The sequence below is a fragment of the Gossypium arboreum genome, chromosome 2 (genome assembly GCF_025698485.1).
Source record: "Gossypium arboreum isolate Shixiya-1 chromosome 2, ASM2569848v2, whole genome shotgun sequence".
Lineage (NCBI taxonomy): Eukaryota > Viridiplantae > Streptophyta > Magnoliopsida > Malvales > Malvaceae > Gossypium > Gossypium arboreum.
The window spans coordinates 68582447-68600594 of NC_069071.1; the positions used below are offsets into that span (position 1 = coordinate 68582447).

Here is an 18148-nt window from a genome sequence, read left to right on the forward strand (position 1 = left end):
CTTAAAAGAACTTTATTGATTCTTTTACGAAAAGTTCAAGTTCCAAAAAGAATTACACAATTTCAGTCAACAAGCTTGTGTACTGTATTATATAAGGTTATTACGAAGGTAATAATTAACAGATTAAGCTTGATGATGGCAAAGCTTGTTAAGTAGAGTCAAGCAACCTTTATTCCTGGTAGGAGTATATCGGATAACATTGTAATTGCACAGGAGGTTGTTCATTTTATGTGGAGTTTCAAAGGAATGACTTTGAAGATTGATCTAGAAATAGCTTATAATAGGACCAGATGGGATTTTTTTGGAGGACATGCTGGTCGAAGTTGGGCAACCGTGTTTGTTGATCATGATGATTTTAAATTGTGTGTCATCGTCATCACTTTAGGTTCTCTGGAATAGTGGAATTGCATAGCCTTTTCGGCCATCCCGTGGTATACGAAAAGGGGATCTTTAGACGAAGTTGCTGACCAAATGGTAAAATATGCTCCTAATAATTTCTTAGGATTACTCTACTTTGAAGAGCTCCCAAGTTCAATGCGTGATTTATTATTAGCGGATAGAAATAGTTCTTCAATTCTTTAGTCTATGCTTAATATTGTAATCATGTAATGTTATTATTTCTAATTTTCGAATTTCACTTCATAACTTAAATCAAATTTGACTTTTAAAAGATAAAATTTTAATTTTGTTCTTGTCTTTTAACAATTGGACTCTAACAAAATTTTATCTAATTCCTTTTATAGCAAACTTTGCATTTATTGCTTAACACAAAATAATAACAAATTATTCATAATATTACAAATCAAAATCACAAAAGATATATTTATTGTTATACAAATCTATTAAAATGTATGTCGCAACAATAAGTTGAATAGTCAAAATTTCTAAAAAAATCTTCCATTTTTGACAAAACCTATAACAAAAAAACTCACATAATCCTATTACATAATAAACGAATTGATCAGGACTAGATTAGCTAACAACATATTAACCCTAGCTATATAAACTCAATCATCAATTATGCTCAAACTTTTCATTAGCCACAATTATGCATTCTTAAGTGAATATGCAACAATCATCAAAAAAACTAATATAATAATCATCCATGCAAAACAGACTTCAAAATGATGTTTTAAAGGAGGTGGAATTGCAAAATCAAGTTTACGTTTGTATTTTTTTCACTTTAATCTTTAATTTTTTTTTTTTTACTTTTATTAGTAATGCCACGAACAAAATTTCAAATAAGATTAAAATTAATTAAATTATCTCGTTAACCGACAATTAATATTTTATCCAATGTGACATGTCATATCAATTGATGGCATGACACGCTAACAATTATGTTGTAATTTTTAGATTAAATTTTTATTTTAATAAAATTTTAAAATTTTAAATTTTAAAAATTATTTAAAATTAAAAATTATAAAAAAATTAATAGAATGCTTTCCAATATTAGAGGTGCACAAAACTTTGGTTAATCAAGTTTAACTGAACCGAACCAATTAAAATTTTCAATTTAATTGGTTTTCTAGTTTATTTGGTGTAGTTAATTGATTTCAGTGGTTTATTCTTTTGGCTTTTGGTTTTAAATTTTCAAAACAAATAAATAGAATAAATTGATTAATTTTAATTAATAAATCTTATACCCACGCTTATATCCAAACCCAAATACCAAATAAGTAATATCCCATACAAAACCCAAACCAATTAGACTAAAATATAAATCTAATTATTCAAATAATGAATTCAAAATTTTAAATTACAAACCATAAATTACAATTAAATTAACCAATGCTTTTTAAAAAGTATCGAAGTGTTTGGTAAACAAAATTTTGGCCATTTTTTAGTTGATTTGGGCACAAATAAAGGATTGGGTAGTAAAACTCTTTAATTGTAGTGTTTGGTAAATGGAGGTTTGCAAGAGCTTGTTGAGCTAAAACCTCCAAAACAGAAAACACTTGGATGACCAACTTTTTTCAATAATTGATTGGGAATGAGATATGTGAAATGATATATCTGACCATGCTTACTCAAAAATTACTCATTTTGCTACATGCTCTCAAACCTAATAAGGGTGTCAAGATATCAGTAGCCTTCGTTTTCCCATTTTCATTTTTACCTCCAAAGTCCAAAGTAAATCTAAAAAAAAAATCCACCGTGAATCTACAAAAATCAACATTGTTGCAAGAAATTTTTAATCGAGCCCATTCATCCTTGAATATTTATGTACTCTTAATTTATTTTCAATTTACTTGTGTAAATAATTTCTTATTCAACTTTATATTAATTGAAATATGCTACTTGACAAATTTATTCAGAGTGTGACATAATTATCATTAATTTACATACTAAGAACATGACATAATTATCGCTAAGAAGATAGTTTACAATTATATTTGTACATTATTAATATTTATCAATTTCCACAATGTTAATATTTGCAAATAAAGAAATTAAGAAATTTATTTATTTAAATTTTCAAAAATATTAACTAATTAATTCTATAATGGATATTTTAATTTATTGGAAATAGTGTTTTTATCTCAATAATTTCACCTAATGAAGACAACAAGATTATAAACAAATATATACTTAATAATAAAATGTGTCATGTCATTATTTATCATTTTACACATATCGGCTTTCAGCTTTTAGCTAAATTTTACCAAACACTTAAAAACAAACAATCAATAAAATCAGTTGATCAAATTAGTTAATCAAATCAGCCATTGCAATTAACTATCAACTAATTTCCAAACAAGGACACTATCTTTTTCATGAAAAATGAGGCACATGCCTAAGTTCACAATAGAACTTACAAATCAAATAAAAGAACATTAGAATAGAAGTGCTAGTCATGAATCACTATCCAAAGTCTCAACAATATTTTCTACAATTCTTCCAACACTATGAGAGTACCTCCACTATTTATTACTTAATATAAATCTATTAGCATATTATTTTACTTTATAACTATTTTACTTTTTATTTGTTAATTAGAAATATAATAATATAAAAAATTGGTTAGAATCAAATAAAATTCTAAAAATCATTTAAATGGTAGTTTTTCTTTTCTTTTATAAATAAATAAATCATAAAAAAAATTAAAAAATCAACTCAATTGGACTAGAAAATTTCAGTTTGATTTATTCAGTTTTGATTCAAAATCGATTCGGTTTAAATTGGTTTTGATGAATTAATTAATTTATTCAGTTCTTGATATATAATAACCGAATTAGTAAAATATGCACCCTTAACCACTATCACATTCAATACCAGTAACCAAAATATTATGCAAGTAATTACTACCAAACCCTATTTTCTTCATCTTCACTTTTTAATTTCTTCAACTTCTCTTAAGTTTGATGTTCCACTAATGAGTATTTTCTAACACTCTTTTCCTTCAATTAAAAATCCACTAGTACTTGAAGAATACAAATTTTTGTTCCCCATGATAGTGAATAATATGACTTAGTGTGAACACAAATGACTTTCACCACCGTATCCATCGTTGGCACTACCTTTGCCACAACACTCTCCTATTTCACCACTGGCTATGATGGAGGCTTTATTACCACTCCCCTATTTTGGTATGGTCTCCACTATGGGGATGCCACTATATGCAACTTCGTATCCACCATTTCCCCACTTCAGGCTTCCTCGGCCACCCTTGACCTTGTCTCACTGGTGGAAGGTTGTTGATGTCATTTTTGTCGCAACAATCAATACGATATCGTTTTCAACACTAAAGACGTCGATTTGGGTGGCGTTGTGGCATCTAAATCTTCTACCAACATATATTTCACAAAATGATTATGATTGGTATTTCTCTTTAGAAAATTTATTTAGTGTTTTCTAACTACAACATCAACAAAGTGAGAATTCTTTACTTAGATATAACCCTAGTCAATATTAAACTAATTTTTGTCCTAATCAAGAAAGGTATGTTTAATACCTTAAACTAATTTTTGGACTAATCATGTGAAACAGACCCTTGTTGAGATGTTCCAAGTATTACAAAGAACAAAGGCAAGCTAGCAATGGAGGGTTATCTTGGGCCTATTACAAGGTAAAAAAGGAAAAGAAAAGTTAGTTCAAAGATTGATTAGGATAACATCTAGGTAAATAATTCTCACTTTCTTAATGTTAGCAATGGAAGGTTATCTTTCTTTGATTTCTAGATGTAACTCTGGCTTCAAAATGATATCAAACAATGGATTTTCTTTTTCCATTGATAAATGACTATTAGGAAAGAAATCAAGGAATATATCAAGAGCCAGAGAAAAAAAATAGTCATAAATAGCGACAGAAAAAAACCTGTTTCCACCTACATGTTGACTTCGAGTAATAATCCTAGTAACATAATTACTTAAGTGCAATTGAAATGAGACAAATATGATGAATAGGCTCAAGCGATGCGAATTGTGTTGAGGGCCAAGAAGAAATTTGGATTTATTGATGGAATGATTGAACAAACTAATGATAATTCCTCCGAATTGGAGGATTGGTGGACTGTAAACTCTATGTTGGTTTCATGGATGCTCAACACAATCGAGCCAACCCTACGATCTACTATAACTTACATGGAGATTGCAAAAGATTTATGGATTAAATAACAATTCTCTATTGCTAATGGACCTCGTGTTCAGCAGATCAAGGTAGAACTTGCCAACAGCAAACAAAGAAGTGTTAACTCTCAGATGAACAGACCCTTTTCTAAGTCTACATAGTGCCAGCTGTGGGTGATCACTGTCCTCAGTATCTTGGGTGATCCCCTCCACCCTTGGTCTCTTTTGAGTTTTCTTAACCGTTATTTTTCTCTGTGGAGCAGCAGTAGCACATTCATTTGCATGAGCCTCATATAAAATAGCTAAGACTTCTATATTGTTTGCTAGAACGAGCGTAGTGGTGTAATAATTTGAAGAAGACCCTGCACCATCAATAAGAGAGTTAGCTCGACTGGGAGAAGTAGAAGATGTACCATGACTTATAATATTCCAGTGTCGTGGGCAAATCCCACAAGCGTCATATAAAAAGAAATGATGTTCTCTCATCCTCCCTACTAGTATTCATGCCAGATCTTCATTGGAGTAGTTATTGGGCCAAACCCCTTCAGCAATAAAGACATTCTGAGAATTCGTCCACATTAAAAGTTCATTAGCTTGGTGACCATTGAGGCTTAATCCTTACAAACAATATTTTATGACATGTCTAACAATAATAATCTCTCTCAATTCTAGTAAACGTCCCACTCTTAACTATTTATACTAGATCCATGCAATCTTTGTGTCAACAGGCTGATTTTGTGCACAAACATCTTCTCGGGATAGAGACCAGAATGTCGGAAAGTTGAACTTAGTTTCGAGCGTGTTGATGACCCTTATGAATTTGTCTTTTCTAATATGAAGGTTCGAAGCCCAATTCTGGATTTGATCTGTCGCAATTCATTGAAGTAGATTAAACTAGTTTTCATACCTAATGAGTTTGAATACAAACAATTTTGTTATGTTTTAAGTAGTTTTTCCAATTTAGTTTTAATTTAATAAAAAATGTAATTTGAGTCATTTTATGACCTTAGGGGTCGAATAAGGCCTAAAGGAGGGCTAACGTACTTAGTGAGAGTGCAGGACACCATTCAAAGGCATAATAGCTCAAGGCTAGTCGCCATGTTGCTACACGGGAGTTTAATGTCGTAATATAGGGAGTAGAATACAAGAATTTCAAGACTGCCTTTGGTGTCGCGACACAGCCAAATGATGTCTTAACACACCCTTAAAGTTGAACTCGAATCCAAGCAAACTGCCTTTGATGTCGCGACACAGGCACTAAATGTTGCGACACCGACCCTGTACAAAAAAGAATTATGAGCTGAGGGCGTTTTGGTCCCCATAATGTATTTTTATAGAAAAAAGTTAGCCAACCTAGGGCTAAGGACGACAGTCAACCATAAATTTATAAATAGACTCTTTAGACACTTGAAAAATGACAACTTTTCATAATTTAGAACTTTCTTTGTAATTTAGTTTTTAGCTTTCAATTCTTTTTAGATTTAGGTTTTCTTTTTAGTTATTTTCAGTCGTGTTCATCGGCAAAGCTGATTTGTGGATTATGCACTTCATCTATTGAATACAATTAGGATTTCTCTTTAAACTCTTATTCTTAATTTGTTCTTAATGTTTATTTATTTTATCAATTTTATTGTGTTTATGAAATCCATGAGGAACTAATCCTCTTATAGGGGATTAGTGAGTGGAAGTGTGATTAATTAATTTCTATGTAGGGTTTCTTAGTGGAGTAGTTGTTTGGGATAAGAACTTCTTAAACCCTATGTCTGACACCCTAGAAAGTCATCTAGGTGAGAATTAACCCAAAATAGGTATTGCCTATTCATGAACCCCTTACCCTAATCCGGTCTGGACTGTGAGGTTGAGAAATAAGTAGTTATTGTCGACTCATTAGTTTAGTGGAAGATCGAGAGATCCTACTAAGGTAACGACTAGTTGATTAAGTAGAAACCCAAAATAGGAATTAGTTATAGTCATTGAAACGAGCTAATCACCCATGCTGAGATTTTGTTGAGTTTAAAGATTAGGTTTTCCTTTGGCAGTATTTTCTGCATGTTATTTTTTTTTTTAGATTTATAGATAATTTCTTTTTTTCTGGGCAAAACTATAAAATCTAAGAATCAAAGGACACACGGCCGTGTGACCGAACTATGTGAGAAGCCTAGGCTGTGTGGAGGGGGTACACGACCATGTGGCCAAGTTGTGTAACAGACTGAGGCTGTGTGGAATTTGCAAAATCATTGTACCTGGGAGACACGATCGTGTCGCAAGCAGTGGGGAGAGGTTCAGGCCGTGTGCGAATCAAACTCCTAGGGTTTCAAAGTGGCCATGGTCATGTGAGGGGGTCGTATAGTCCACACAGGTGGCCCTATCCTAGGCATGGTTTTGTCTCAATTCACTTGTAAAAGAACACACATCTGTTACTAGGAGACTAAGCGATAATCCTCACGTTTAAATCTGATTTGGGATACCTACAACGAGTCTTTCAACCAAAAACTATGCGAGAATTAATAACAGATTTCAAGAAAAATCAAGATTTTTGGCAAGATTCGTAGAGGATTTATTAATTTGGATGAACGATTAACAATGGATGTAATTACTACAAGAATTCGAGATTAATCAGGTTTGAATTGAACTTACCGATTCTTGACAAGGATTGGGAACGTTTCTAACAATGATTTCGATTCCGTCAAGAAAACGAGTTAATATCGAGGATGGACTTTGATCTAGGTTACATAAAGAAAGATAATTTTCAGCAATGGGAGAAAAATATTTACAAAGAAGAAGATGGAAAAGAAAGGGAAAATGAAGCAAAACTTTTAGTTTAATTGAGAAAGGGAAATTATAGTTCTATTATGATTTGGAAAAGAGACTAAATATCTAGGGTTTTCAAACTTTAGGGGTTGTTTGAGCAATTAATCCATTCTACAGAAAATAAAAGAAATAGTAAGGAGAATGGCGTGATTCAAACCTAGGTAATCGGGGAAAATAGATGTTTAACCATTTGGGATGTTACTTATACTTGTAATATTTTTGCCCAAACTGTTAGATATCCTAGTATGATTTTGTTCTTTGGTTGCTGAAAAAGAAAAGAAAATGGGAAGAGGGTGGCTTAAAATTTAGATTATTAAGGGAATACTAACTAATTAACCATCAAGCCTTGGTCATTTTTGGTTAATTATTTCAATTAATCCCTATATTTTGAGGCGTGACACCTTGATTAATAGTTTACAACTACAGTAAAGTAGAAAATAAAGAATATATATATATATATATATATATATATATATATGATGTTAGTTGTAGTTTGGACAATTAAGTTGGTTAAAATATCCGATAGCTTTTGTACTTTGATAAAAAATTGAGATCTAATCCATGTACTTAAAAGGTTAAAATTAAATCTTACCTTTTAAATTTAAAACATCACTCCAATAATTAACATTGTTAGTATTTTTGTCAAAATTGTCAACTTGACATATTAATTAGGTTGTTCTCATAAGTAATATATGATTGATAGACAATAAACGTGTTACGTGGACAAATTTTGATGGAAACTACTAACAACAATAATAATTGAACTAGAATTTTAAACATTTAAAGTGTAAGAATTAAATCTCAAATCCTATAAAAAAGTACATATACTAAGCAACATAATTTAACCAATAACTAGTAGTAATTAAATTCATCATATATGGTGAAAGAAAAACACTTGTATTTTGGCATCATTGGATTCGCCTAGGCGAGGTACAGTTTCAAAATGCTATTTTATCTCCCACATTATTTCTTTAAAATAAGTTATTTGTTGGAAATGTTTTTTTGTATTATTTATTAAAAAAGTAGTAACAAAATGTCCTTCAACTTTTAATGCATAAATAGCTCCTCCATTAATAATTAAATTTGGATTGCAAAAAGAAAATAAAGAAACATAAAATTCTTAAATTTATTAGTGGTTCAAATTGAAGTCCTTAATAAGAAATTTATATTCTGATTTTTAAATCCTCTAGAAGGGACACTAATAACAGTACTTGAGATGCCCATTTCAAAACCTATTTTTATACGGAAAATTAAATAGCCTTTCCATCTCAACCACTGCTTACAAATTTACAACTTACGGTACAAAAGTTTTGTTCGCATGCTGTTTCCCACAGAGTCCATAACTCCTAATTAATTAATGTTAAGGAGGAAAAAATAAAATAAAAAATAAAAAAAAAAGTACTTTAGCACATGCACAACAAAATATACACACACAGCCCTAAATTCTTCCCTTTCTTCAGAGGTCATTAAAAGGAGTCCTCAAAAAGAAAACAATGTCCCCCCCTCTCTCCCCATAGTGTACATTTTTTAGTTGTAGGCCTATTTACTAACCACAACCAAAAGAATTTGTTGACAGAAAAACACAAGGATCGAATAGAAGAATACCCAAAGGGAGAGGGAGAGCGAGCTCGCTTCAAATTTAGCAGGCAATTACAGTTTCTTATGCCGTTATTAATCAACCAATGAATCAATGATGAAACAGGTCATGAACTCCATTGATCGGGTATGGTTAGAAAATATGTAGTCATCGCCTTTCGGAATCTTTTCTTGTACTGTTTCGGAGAAATTATTGTTGGGGATGCATTCTTTGGGCCACCTAGTATCCCTGATGCCTTAACCCATGTCTCCAAGTGCTTGTCCCAAGTATATTGTCTCATGAAATCGATAATTCCCAAAACCAGCTCTTTGCGCTCCTCATCCACCCCAACGAGTAATGAATAGTCCATGACATCGACCGACTGAAAATACACAGCAAATGTTTATTACTTAATAATCTTAAATCAGTGGAAGAACTTGCTGAAAACTGTGAATATTTTAGATACAGTGTCACATTCAAATCTTGTTATTACTCCAGCATACCAGTAATAAATTTGAAAGACTACAAACCATTTTTGACAAGGTCTCATGGGAAAAAGCAACTTACTGCCAGAAAAGATGTATCATTCCAAATAGCTCTCTCGAGGTTTCTCTTTGCCTTGCTTCCAAGAAAAATAGGCTCTGTTCGCAGCGTTTCCAACAGATTCATATCTAACAGTACTTTGTTTGTCCCTGATGTATCCGGATTGTATCGTGATCTTATGGAACCCTTAAGATCATAAACTGTTGAGATACTTCTCCTGAAAAATAGGTTCTCCATCACTGTAAGATCCATTTTTGTTTCTTTGCCACCTTTCAGGTGTTTTACAGAGACCTGTCAACAAGCAAACCACAAAGAATTATAACAAGGCTCTATATATTTGACCCTCCACAACTCGACTAGATGCCCAAAAACTGTGCTTTTAAAAGGTAAAGTGTGAGGACAAACCTGATAAATGCCAAGAATTTTCGCAAGGCAAGTAGGGCTTCCTGAACTAACAGAATCTGTCAAATACTTAAAGTATTCCAGAGCAAATTCATCAAATGATTCTAACTCTGTCTTTTGCACTTGTTTTATAATGAATCTCTCATCAAATGTTTTGGCAAAATACACATTGCTCTTTCCCCCTTGTGCGCTCCATTTCTTACAGCGGCTCAAGGAGCGCAGAAAATCCACGTCACTGGGGCAACATTTTCTTCTAAGAGAATCAAATTGTTTTGCAAAATAACAAGTCACTGTAAACTTCACTTTGCCACCAGCAGCAGCAGAATCATCTCCGAAAGAAACTGTTAAATGTGGAGACCTTTTTGTATCAGAAAATGTGGAACCCACAGATGATGAGGCATCTTCAGAGCTAAAACTTCCATACTGTATATAATCCAGGTCAAGAGAGCCAAATGACTGCCAGGGTGAAAAGCTGGAAGCAGCAGAATCTTCTTTGCTCTTTTCACTAACACTCCAGCCTCCTCCAATTTCACTGGACTTACCAGTAACCCACTCATCATACTCTTTGGAACTAAGGGCATAAGATATTATACTTGCAGGATCATTGTCGTAAACAGCAATAACAATATCACTATGACCCCTCTGCGAAAGAAGCAGCCGAGTCCCTTCAGCCACATGAGATGCAGAGGTGATCATAGTGGGTGTGGAACTGAGTAACAAATTCAACTTCTGTGCCTCTAGTGGCAATGCATGGGAGTAAGTCCTTGTTACATTAGAAACAGGATCTCGAACCATGCTTCTGTAATCTCCAGAAGCATGGAAAGATCTAAGCACTGACAAAGGACTTGAAGAGGGGTGCAATCCTTTTTTAATTTTTTCTTGGAATCTCAATGCAGAATCAAAAGAGTGAAGCCTCCTTGGATATGCTACATTCCTCAAACGAATATCGCTGATTTTGTTCATTTGCCTAATCAAACCAGCTGGGAGCTCATCTTCTTGAAATGCTTCTGTGGTTTGAACTTTCAAGGTAAGTAGATCAGTACCCGTCCAAGCAGAATCTATTCGTTCAGATAAAGCAGATGCAGGAGACGTGATGTTTCCATCTGACTGCACACCCTCGTCTATCTTATTATACAACACCAAGTCAGATTCTTTTGGCACAACAGATTCCAAGTTTGATAGAATATTGTTATTCTCTGACTGTATGTCATTCTTAGAAGGCTCCTGTGAATCTGGGGATCTGTAGACATTTTGCTCGCAAGCACCAAGTTTACCATCATTGGAATGATCTGCTTTAACTTTGACAGCAGAACCTTTCTTAATATGGGACTCCAATGAATGAAGTTGCTGATCCCAAACATAAAAACTGATTAGAAGTGAACGCCTTAAGCGATTCAGCTCTAGGATGTCTACAGCTGTTGGACCCAGTTGTGAAGATTCCATAACAACTGGTTGTAGCAAACCCTAAAAAAGAAAAAAGAGGTCAACAAATGGTAAAATTCACCTTTCAAAAGCACTGACCAAAGATAAAATACATAAAAAATATCAAATACATGCTACCAAGTAATATTCAGGGTCACATGGGTAACTAGTATGTAGTTGTTCTTACATTGTAATCATCTCTCTCCTTTTGAATCTGTTCTCTTAATTCCACGATGTGATCTGATAAATCACTAGCATTTGATGATTGACAGCCAGCAGAATTACTCTTCTGTTCAATGCTGTCGAGTACATCAGATAACTCCATATATGACATTTCCATTTGGACCATTAGCTACAGGAGAAAGAATAGTCAGTCATTTCATAATCAGCTGATTCCAAAGGTATAAGAACAAGAGGGAAAATACATAACAAACCTCGGCTGCCTCTTTTCTAGTCCATTCCTGCTGAATGTTTCCACTAAATTCAAGTGTTGATGGGGGCAAATGTACCGATAGAATATCGATTGGAGAATAGCGGAAGAATGCAACCATGTTGCCAAATCTAGGAAAAGATACTCCTCATAACTACCAACATCATACTTAATGGTAAAAAATGGTTAAATATTCAAAGTTTTTCAAAATTTACCCATAGAACCTAAGGCAGTCCCTCTGCAATGAATGACCACATGTTGCGACACGATTAGCAGTCGCATGATTTGAAAAACTAAGCTCCAAAAACTTTCCAAAAGAAAGTCCCCATGCAGCATCTGACATAACTACTCTACGAGTTGCTGGAGGAACCCCATTTATATGAACGCACTTTAGGCACCGGTGCCACATCCATATCTTCCCATCTCGTTCACCAGGCAACTTAAGAGAGGAAAGGCGTCTTACATTGATTGTGAGATTTCCTTGTTGGTGGGTATAACATATTACATGGGCTTCAGCTGGCTCATTACATGACCTACAACATGATGCCTGCAAAGAACAATTAAAATAAATAAGTGAAACATAGAACCAGTAATTTCGGATGAAGCAAAATCGGAATGACTTACTTGATCAAACAGATCATCATGAAGATATCTTCCCAGTGGTTTATCAAAAGAACCATAAAACTTTATTCGCAAGAGCCTCGCACGTTCGCATACAGTTCCTTTCAGCACACACCGGCTTGAAAATGAAACCAATATACTCTGGTGTGTATCAGTGGCTGAAAAGTATTCACTGGAATTCTCATCTTCATCAATCTTTTCAGGTTTTACCAATTCATGAATCTCACCAAGACGAGTCTCCTCTTCTGTCATGGTTTCTTGCAATTCAGATCGTGGAAAATCTCTAATATCAGGCAACATACTGGACAGCTTTGAATCCTTGAAATCTTCTGAAGAGTACGTGTCCAAACCCGCAATTGGTGACCAATCATCATTGTATACATCAAGAATAGAACCACCAGAAGAAGGAAAAAGATGACTTTGATCGCACTGCTCAGACAATGATCCCATTCCTCCTTGCGCTGGATCAAGACAAGGAGATATATCATTCTGAGCAGAAGCATTGACTATTGCATCAAAACTGGATGGAGGATAGGAATTACTGTCAGCCTGAATTTTCTCTGGCATGGAAATCGAATGCTTTACTTTCATCTTAGGCAGAGTAGCACCTTCATCAGCAAGGAAGGAAGTCTCAAGAGATAAGTGATAGGCAGCAAAAATAGCATACTGAACAACATGTTTAACCTTCTTTAGTTCTTCACGACATCTGCCCCTCAGCAGTACCTATAAAGAGAAACAGGGCAAGAAGATCACGTATATTTCATTAAAATACAGATCAATGAATACAGTACATTCTCATAAGAAAGTTTAACATTTATCTTATCAAACAAGAAAACGTCTATATATTTGCTTGCTCCATGCTATTTCACCATTCACATAAACAAACCAATTACAACCCTCAACAGCCAATACTGATCAGAGGAAAAGTAACAAGATTACTTGCAATCTTTCTACACTACTTTCCTTTTACAATTTCAGCACTGAATATATAACAAGAACAGTTTTAGGACTGGAAGGAACTAAAGCATCAAAATGATCATAACTTAAACATATAGACACCCTATCGAACCTACAGAAGAATATGGAAGCTTGGTTCAAAAACCAAAACTCAGATGACATAACAAATGAATCACATGCATAAAAAGAAAAAGTTACCGTGCAACATAAACGCCTTGGACAACCTTCAAAGAACATCAGTGTTTTTGATGGTTTCTTGTTAAACTGATTGGCCATCTCATGTTCTTCAGATACTTTCTCCAACCGAAACAGTTCACAGTGCCCCAATCGTGTAGTAGATAAATCATCAATAGATGGACAAACAAGAGCTCCAGTGCACCTTGCTATACGCTCAAGTAATGGCCTTTTCACATTGAGCACTAACGAAATTTCCTTAGCAAGTAGATACTCTTGGGCATATGAAGACGCACTCTTTTCTACCAGCAGAACATTGGGCCGTAGGGCCTCGATCTTTGCAATGATCATCTTGAGGTGATCATTTTCCTGTCCAAATGCAAACATTCAGAACACACATATATGCAATTGCTTTGATCACGTAAAAAGCTTCAATTGACTGGCATAAAGAGGATAAAATTTTTTAATGAACCTGTTGAAGTAATGTACTAAAAGAAGCCAGCTGGTTTGGAACTTTTAGAAATTCAAGGGCTCCTCCTAAAAGAAGTAATCTAGGATTTTTGTATTGTGAGGTCATACGCTTGTGCTTTACATTTTTCGTACAGACCACTCCCTTGACAAGGGTGCTGCAAGAATGATGGAATTCACAAGTTAAGAACCCATATAATAAGAGACAAAAAGAGAAAAACAATAGAACATTTGAACTATTGAATAATAGAAGAAAGTTAAAGCAGCCCCCACCTCTCACTGGGTGTTCCTGATGCTATACACTTGACCTTCACATAATCCCCAGGATCCATACTGCCTCCTCTGCTAGTATCTGGTTTCACAAAATTTGCAGCTTGCCATGCTACTGCTGTCACAATGTCAAGCCATCCTCCAGCATTATCCTCAACTTTGATACCTTCACCCAGTAAAAGTTGTGACACAAGAGCCCTAAAGTGTCCCTGTATTACAGCTCTAATAGGTTCTTTGTTTCCCTCTTGTTTCTCCTTTGCTGGGAACATACTTGAAAGGCTACTACTTGATGAGAACATTGCACCAGAATCCCCAACATCATCATCTTCATCATCATATGTAAAGAAGTTGCTCTCTGCCTCATCATTCTCATCCTCGGCGGGTGGCGGATACCATATTAGGCCATTGTTCTCAAAATCTAATGGCTTTTGCAACTTTGAAGATTGATTACCCACAATAGACGCATCATCAGAGTAATCATCAGTATTCTCTTGTTCCATCACTGTCTCTGGTGGCTTTCTTAAAACAGCCATGTTTTCTTGATCAAAGGGACCAACACATTGAGCCATTGGGCTCCCTTCTTGCCTCTGCTGTACAGAATGCCCATCTCTATAAGGAGTAAAACTGTTCCTAGAGGGGCTAACTGAAGGACTTGATCCCACAGATTTACAACTATTAAACTCATGTCTAGCACTAATACTACAAGAATCTATATCCGAAACATCTTGACTGTATTCAGCTGAAGGGCTATAAAACTGCTTACCAGAACCATCAGCATCTTCTTCATCACTCCTACACCAAAGAAACCCACAGATAAAAATACATTCATTGCCGGAGGGTTAGAAGAATAAATAAAAACTAACAACAAATCCACTACCAGGGGCTAAATTTTATCGGTTGTCCCCATAGGGACAAAATAAGGATAACAAAAATAACAACTTTAGGAGGTTAATGAGGTGTTTCCTATATGCATAAATAATATTTTTTTAGCATAATTATGTTATCTGAGCAAAAGTATACCTGCTGGCAGATTGCTGAGTAGATATGGGAGAACGATGAGTATTAACTGAAGTCATACTCTTGCCAGCTACCACCGGCAGAGGAAACCCACAATCATGTGCCTCAAGATGTTGAGCAAGATGATCACTTCTAATGGATTCACTATTCATAGAACAAGGAGATGGTGGTTCCAGGCTCTCCCGGGGAGACTCAGAAGGATGCACCTTCTCAGAATACTTCCTTCCTCCACTTTCAGGCCTTGCATTAACCCCATCACAGCAAAATTTGCAACATTTAACACTCATCATCTTTGAAAAATCATTACTTTTTGCATTATCTGATTGATATACATCATCAACAACATGGGATTCATATCTTTCAACACATTTAGAACATAACCAGCGACCACAGCTTTGGCAGGGGTATCTATGAGATAATTCATCAGCAAACTTCGTATAACATTCAGAGCAACACATTTTTTGGCAAACACCGTTTTTTAGCATCAGAAATTCTTCACCAGTGAAACCGGAAAGATCACTAGCTCCCAATGAAATCCAAGACCTAGCTTTATCTATTAGATCTAATAGTGAACTATCAGGTACTCCCAGAAGAATCCCAAACAACCCCCACACAATAAGAAACTACGCTCTTTCTCCTAGTCCTCCTTCTAAAAATCAGTATTTAAGAAAATAATAATAATCAGCAGTTTAATATGGAAATATTAAAAATATAAGAAAACCCACAATAAAAATGGTGAGTTTTAATTATTTTTCAGGGTGAGTTTTAATTATTTTTCAGGGTAAGTATTTTTTATGAGCTTAAAATTGATTTATTTTGACCCCTTCAATTTTTTTTTCTTTTCTCAAAGGTGTCAATTTAAGAAAATGGAATAAAAATACTCCAAGGAAGAAACTTAAATCGATCTTCCCCACAACTTTTCTTTTTCACTACATCACAAATCACAGAATAACAACATTTACACATAAAAAAATCACAACAACAACAACCCAACAAATTCAAACACGAATTCAACTACAACATAAACCCTAAAATTCAAAAATCCCGCAGAAAATTGACCCAAAATGAAAAAAAAGAAAAAGGAAAGTTCAGAGCTTAACCAATCCCAGATTTATGCATCCATAGATCAAGTCAAGCACCAAAATCACAGTGACTTATGATGGGTTTTAGTTTTTCAGAAGAAACATAAAGAGAACTAAAGTTCAAACAGTAGAAGATGAAATTTAGCAGTAAAACAAGGCAAGGAAAGGGAAAAAAAATAAAGAAAGAAAGCTAGCTTAGTGATTGAAAGAGAAATTAAAAGTAAAAGAGAAGAGAGAAGATTAGGAGGCAAAATAGGAAGAAAAAAGAGGAAAAGAAGAAGTGCAGAGAAGGTTCCCTTTTCTTATTATTTCCTTTTCTTCCTCAACTATACTCTTCCTTTCCCTTTTCTTATTATTTTCCTTCCCCCTTTTCGTTTCCTTATTATTATTTTATCACCTTTTCTCTCCTCTTTCATTTCCCCCTATCCTTCAACCCCCCCTCGCTCTCTCTATACTATAATAATATTTCTCTTTCCTTTTTAATTCTTTCCTTCTTTGTTTTAACTAGGGTTTTGTTGAGAGATCAATCTGATTGGGTCATCAATGATTTATTCTTTTTGTACCAATTTTATTTTTATTTTTCTTATACCCTTATCTTTATTTTAATTAATAAATATAAAAATAACATAACGAACTATTTAAATATAAACATATTTTTATACAAATTGTTTATTTTTATTTTTAACTACAAACTGTTATCGACATGAAAAATAAATTTTAGTTCTTTTTTATTTACACTATTAGAATATTGTTAACATAAATACACTTAAAAACCATGCGTTTTATTACATCAAACTTCTTCATCCATTTTTAATTTAAATTAAAATATTAGCAACGCTTTTCATAACATCAAAATCTAATCGTAAGTATTTCTGTTAAAATTTAATATTTTAGAAGTTTGATTAAGTTATATGATATGTTAAATTAAAATTTTGAGCAAAATTAATAATTAGATTGAAAATTTAAGATTTTATTCATATTTATTTTTTATTTAAAATTTTCAATCTAATTATTAATTTTGCTCAAAATTTTAATTTAACATATCATATAACTTAATCAAACTTCTAAAATATTAAATTTTAACAGAAATACTACGATTAGATTTTAAATAAAAATAAAAATTAATTTTAAATATAAAATTAAATCTCAAATTTTATCAAAATATAATAATTACATATTTAACTTATTATATAATAAAATTCACGATCTAGTTGTACAAAAAAATTATTTGATATATTTTATCTTAAATCATAAAAAGAAATAAAAAAAATCAAAGTAATCTGAATTAGGGAGTCGAATTCAACTTTAACATAGCATTTAATGAATTAAATTGAATGCATATTTAATTACGGGTGGCTGTTAATGGACGGAACGACATGGTTTCATGGTTTTTAATTGGCAGTATTAATTTCACCATGAGTCTTGTTTTAATTAGATAAATTATTAATGATTCAATTCTTATGTTTAAATTTATTTTTTAATTTAACAGATCTCTATATAGAGGTAGTGTAGTAAGGCATGTCTCATGACCAAATTTTACAGGTAAGGTGGGTTTGGTAAAGCATTATTTGTGCATATTTGTGTGTTGCCACTCTCTCGGCTTTTTTTTTTTTTTTTGAAATATTTAAAATTACTCATTCTTCCTCTCTAACTAATAAAAAAGATGATGATAATATGCTTTTAACATATTCGAACTCACGTTCTCTTACATTAACAACAATATTCATACCAATTAAACTAATATTCAATCAACAATTCATTATTTTTTTGCTACACATTATCATGCTACAATATTTTTTATCGTTTT

At 33.3% G+C, this 18148-nt stretch overlaps 1 protein-coding gene across 1 annotated transcript; it reads right to left on the reverse strand.

Annotated features, from left to right (window-relative positions):
- Positions 1-8602: 8602 nt before the first annotated feature.
- On the reverse strand, positions 8603-16786 carry LOC108466927 (putative 1-phosphatidylinositol-3-phosphate 5-kinase FAB1C). Its single transcript, XM_017767309.2, has 11 exons — positions 15263-16786; positions 14246-15034; positions 13977-14130; positions 13529-13873; positions 12377-13096; positions 11968-12299; positions 11757-11883; positions 11510-11674; positions 9904-11364; positions 9523-9789; positions 8603-9337 (listed from the first exon to the last, which is right to left on the reverse strand). The coding sequence occupies exons 1-11, from the start codon at positions 15742-15744 to the stop codon at positions 9083-9085; spliced, it is 5097 nt and encodes a 1698-aa protein (XP_017622798.1). The 5' UTR covers positions 15745-16786; the 3' UTR covers positions 8603-9082.
- Between the last annotated feature and the right edge of the window lie 1362 nt (positions 16787-18148).

Bases quoted from the DNA above. Each gene is read 5' to 3' on its own strand.
- LOC108466927 (XM_017767309.2), bottom strand. From the start codon at position 15,744: ATGCTAAAAAACGGTGTTTGCCAAAAAATGTGTTGCTCTGAATGTTAT. The intron at 11,675-11,756 runs GTTTGTTATGTA...TTTCTCCTGTAG, and splicing joins CTAGAAAAGAGGCAGCCGAG to CTAATGGTCCAAATGGAAAT. The intron at 9,338-9,522 runs GTAAGTTGCTTT...GTGTATTTTCAG, and splicing joins ATGATACATCTTTTCTGGCA to TCGGTCGATGTCATGGACTA.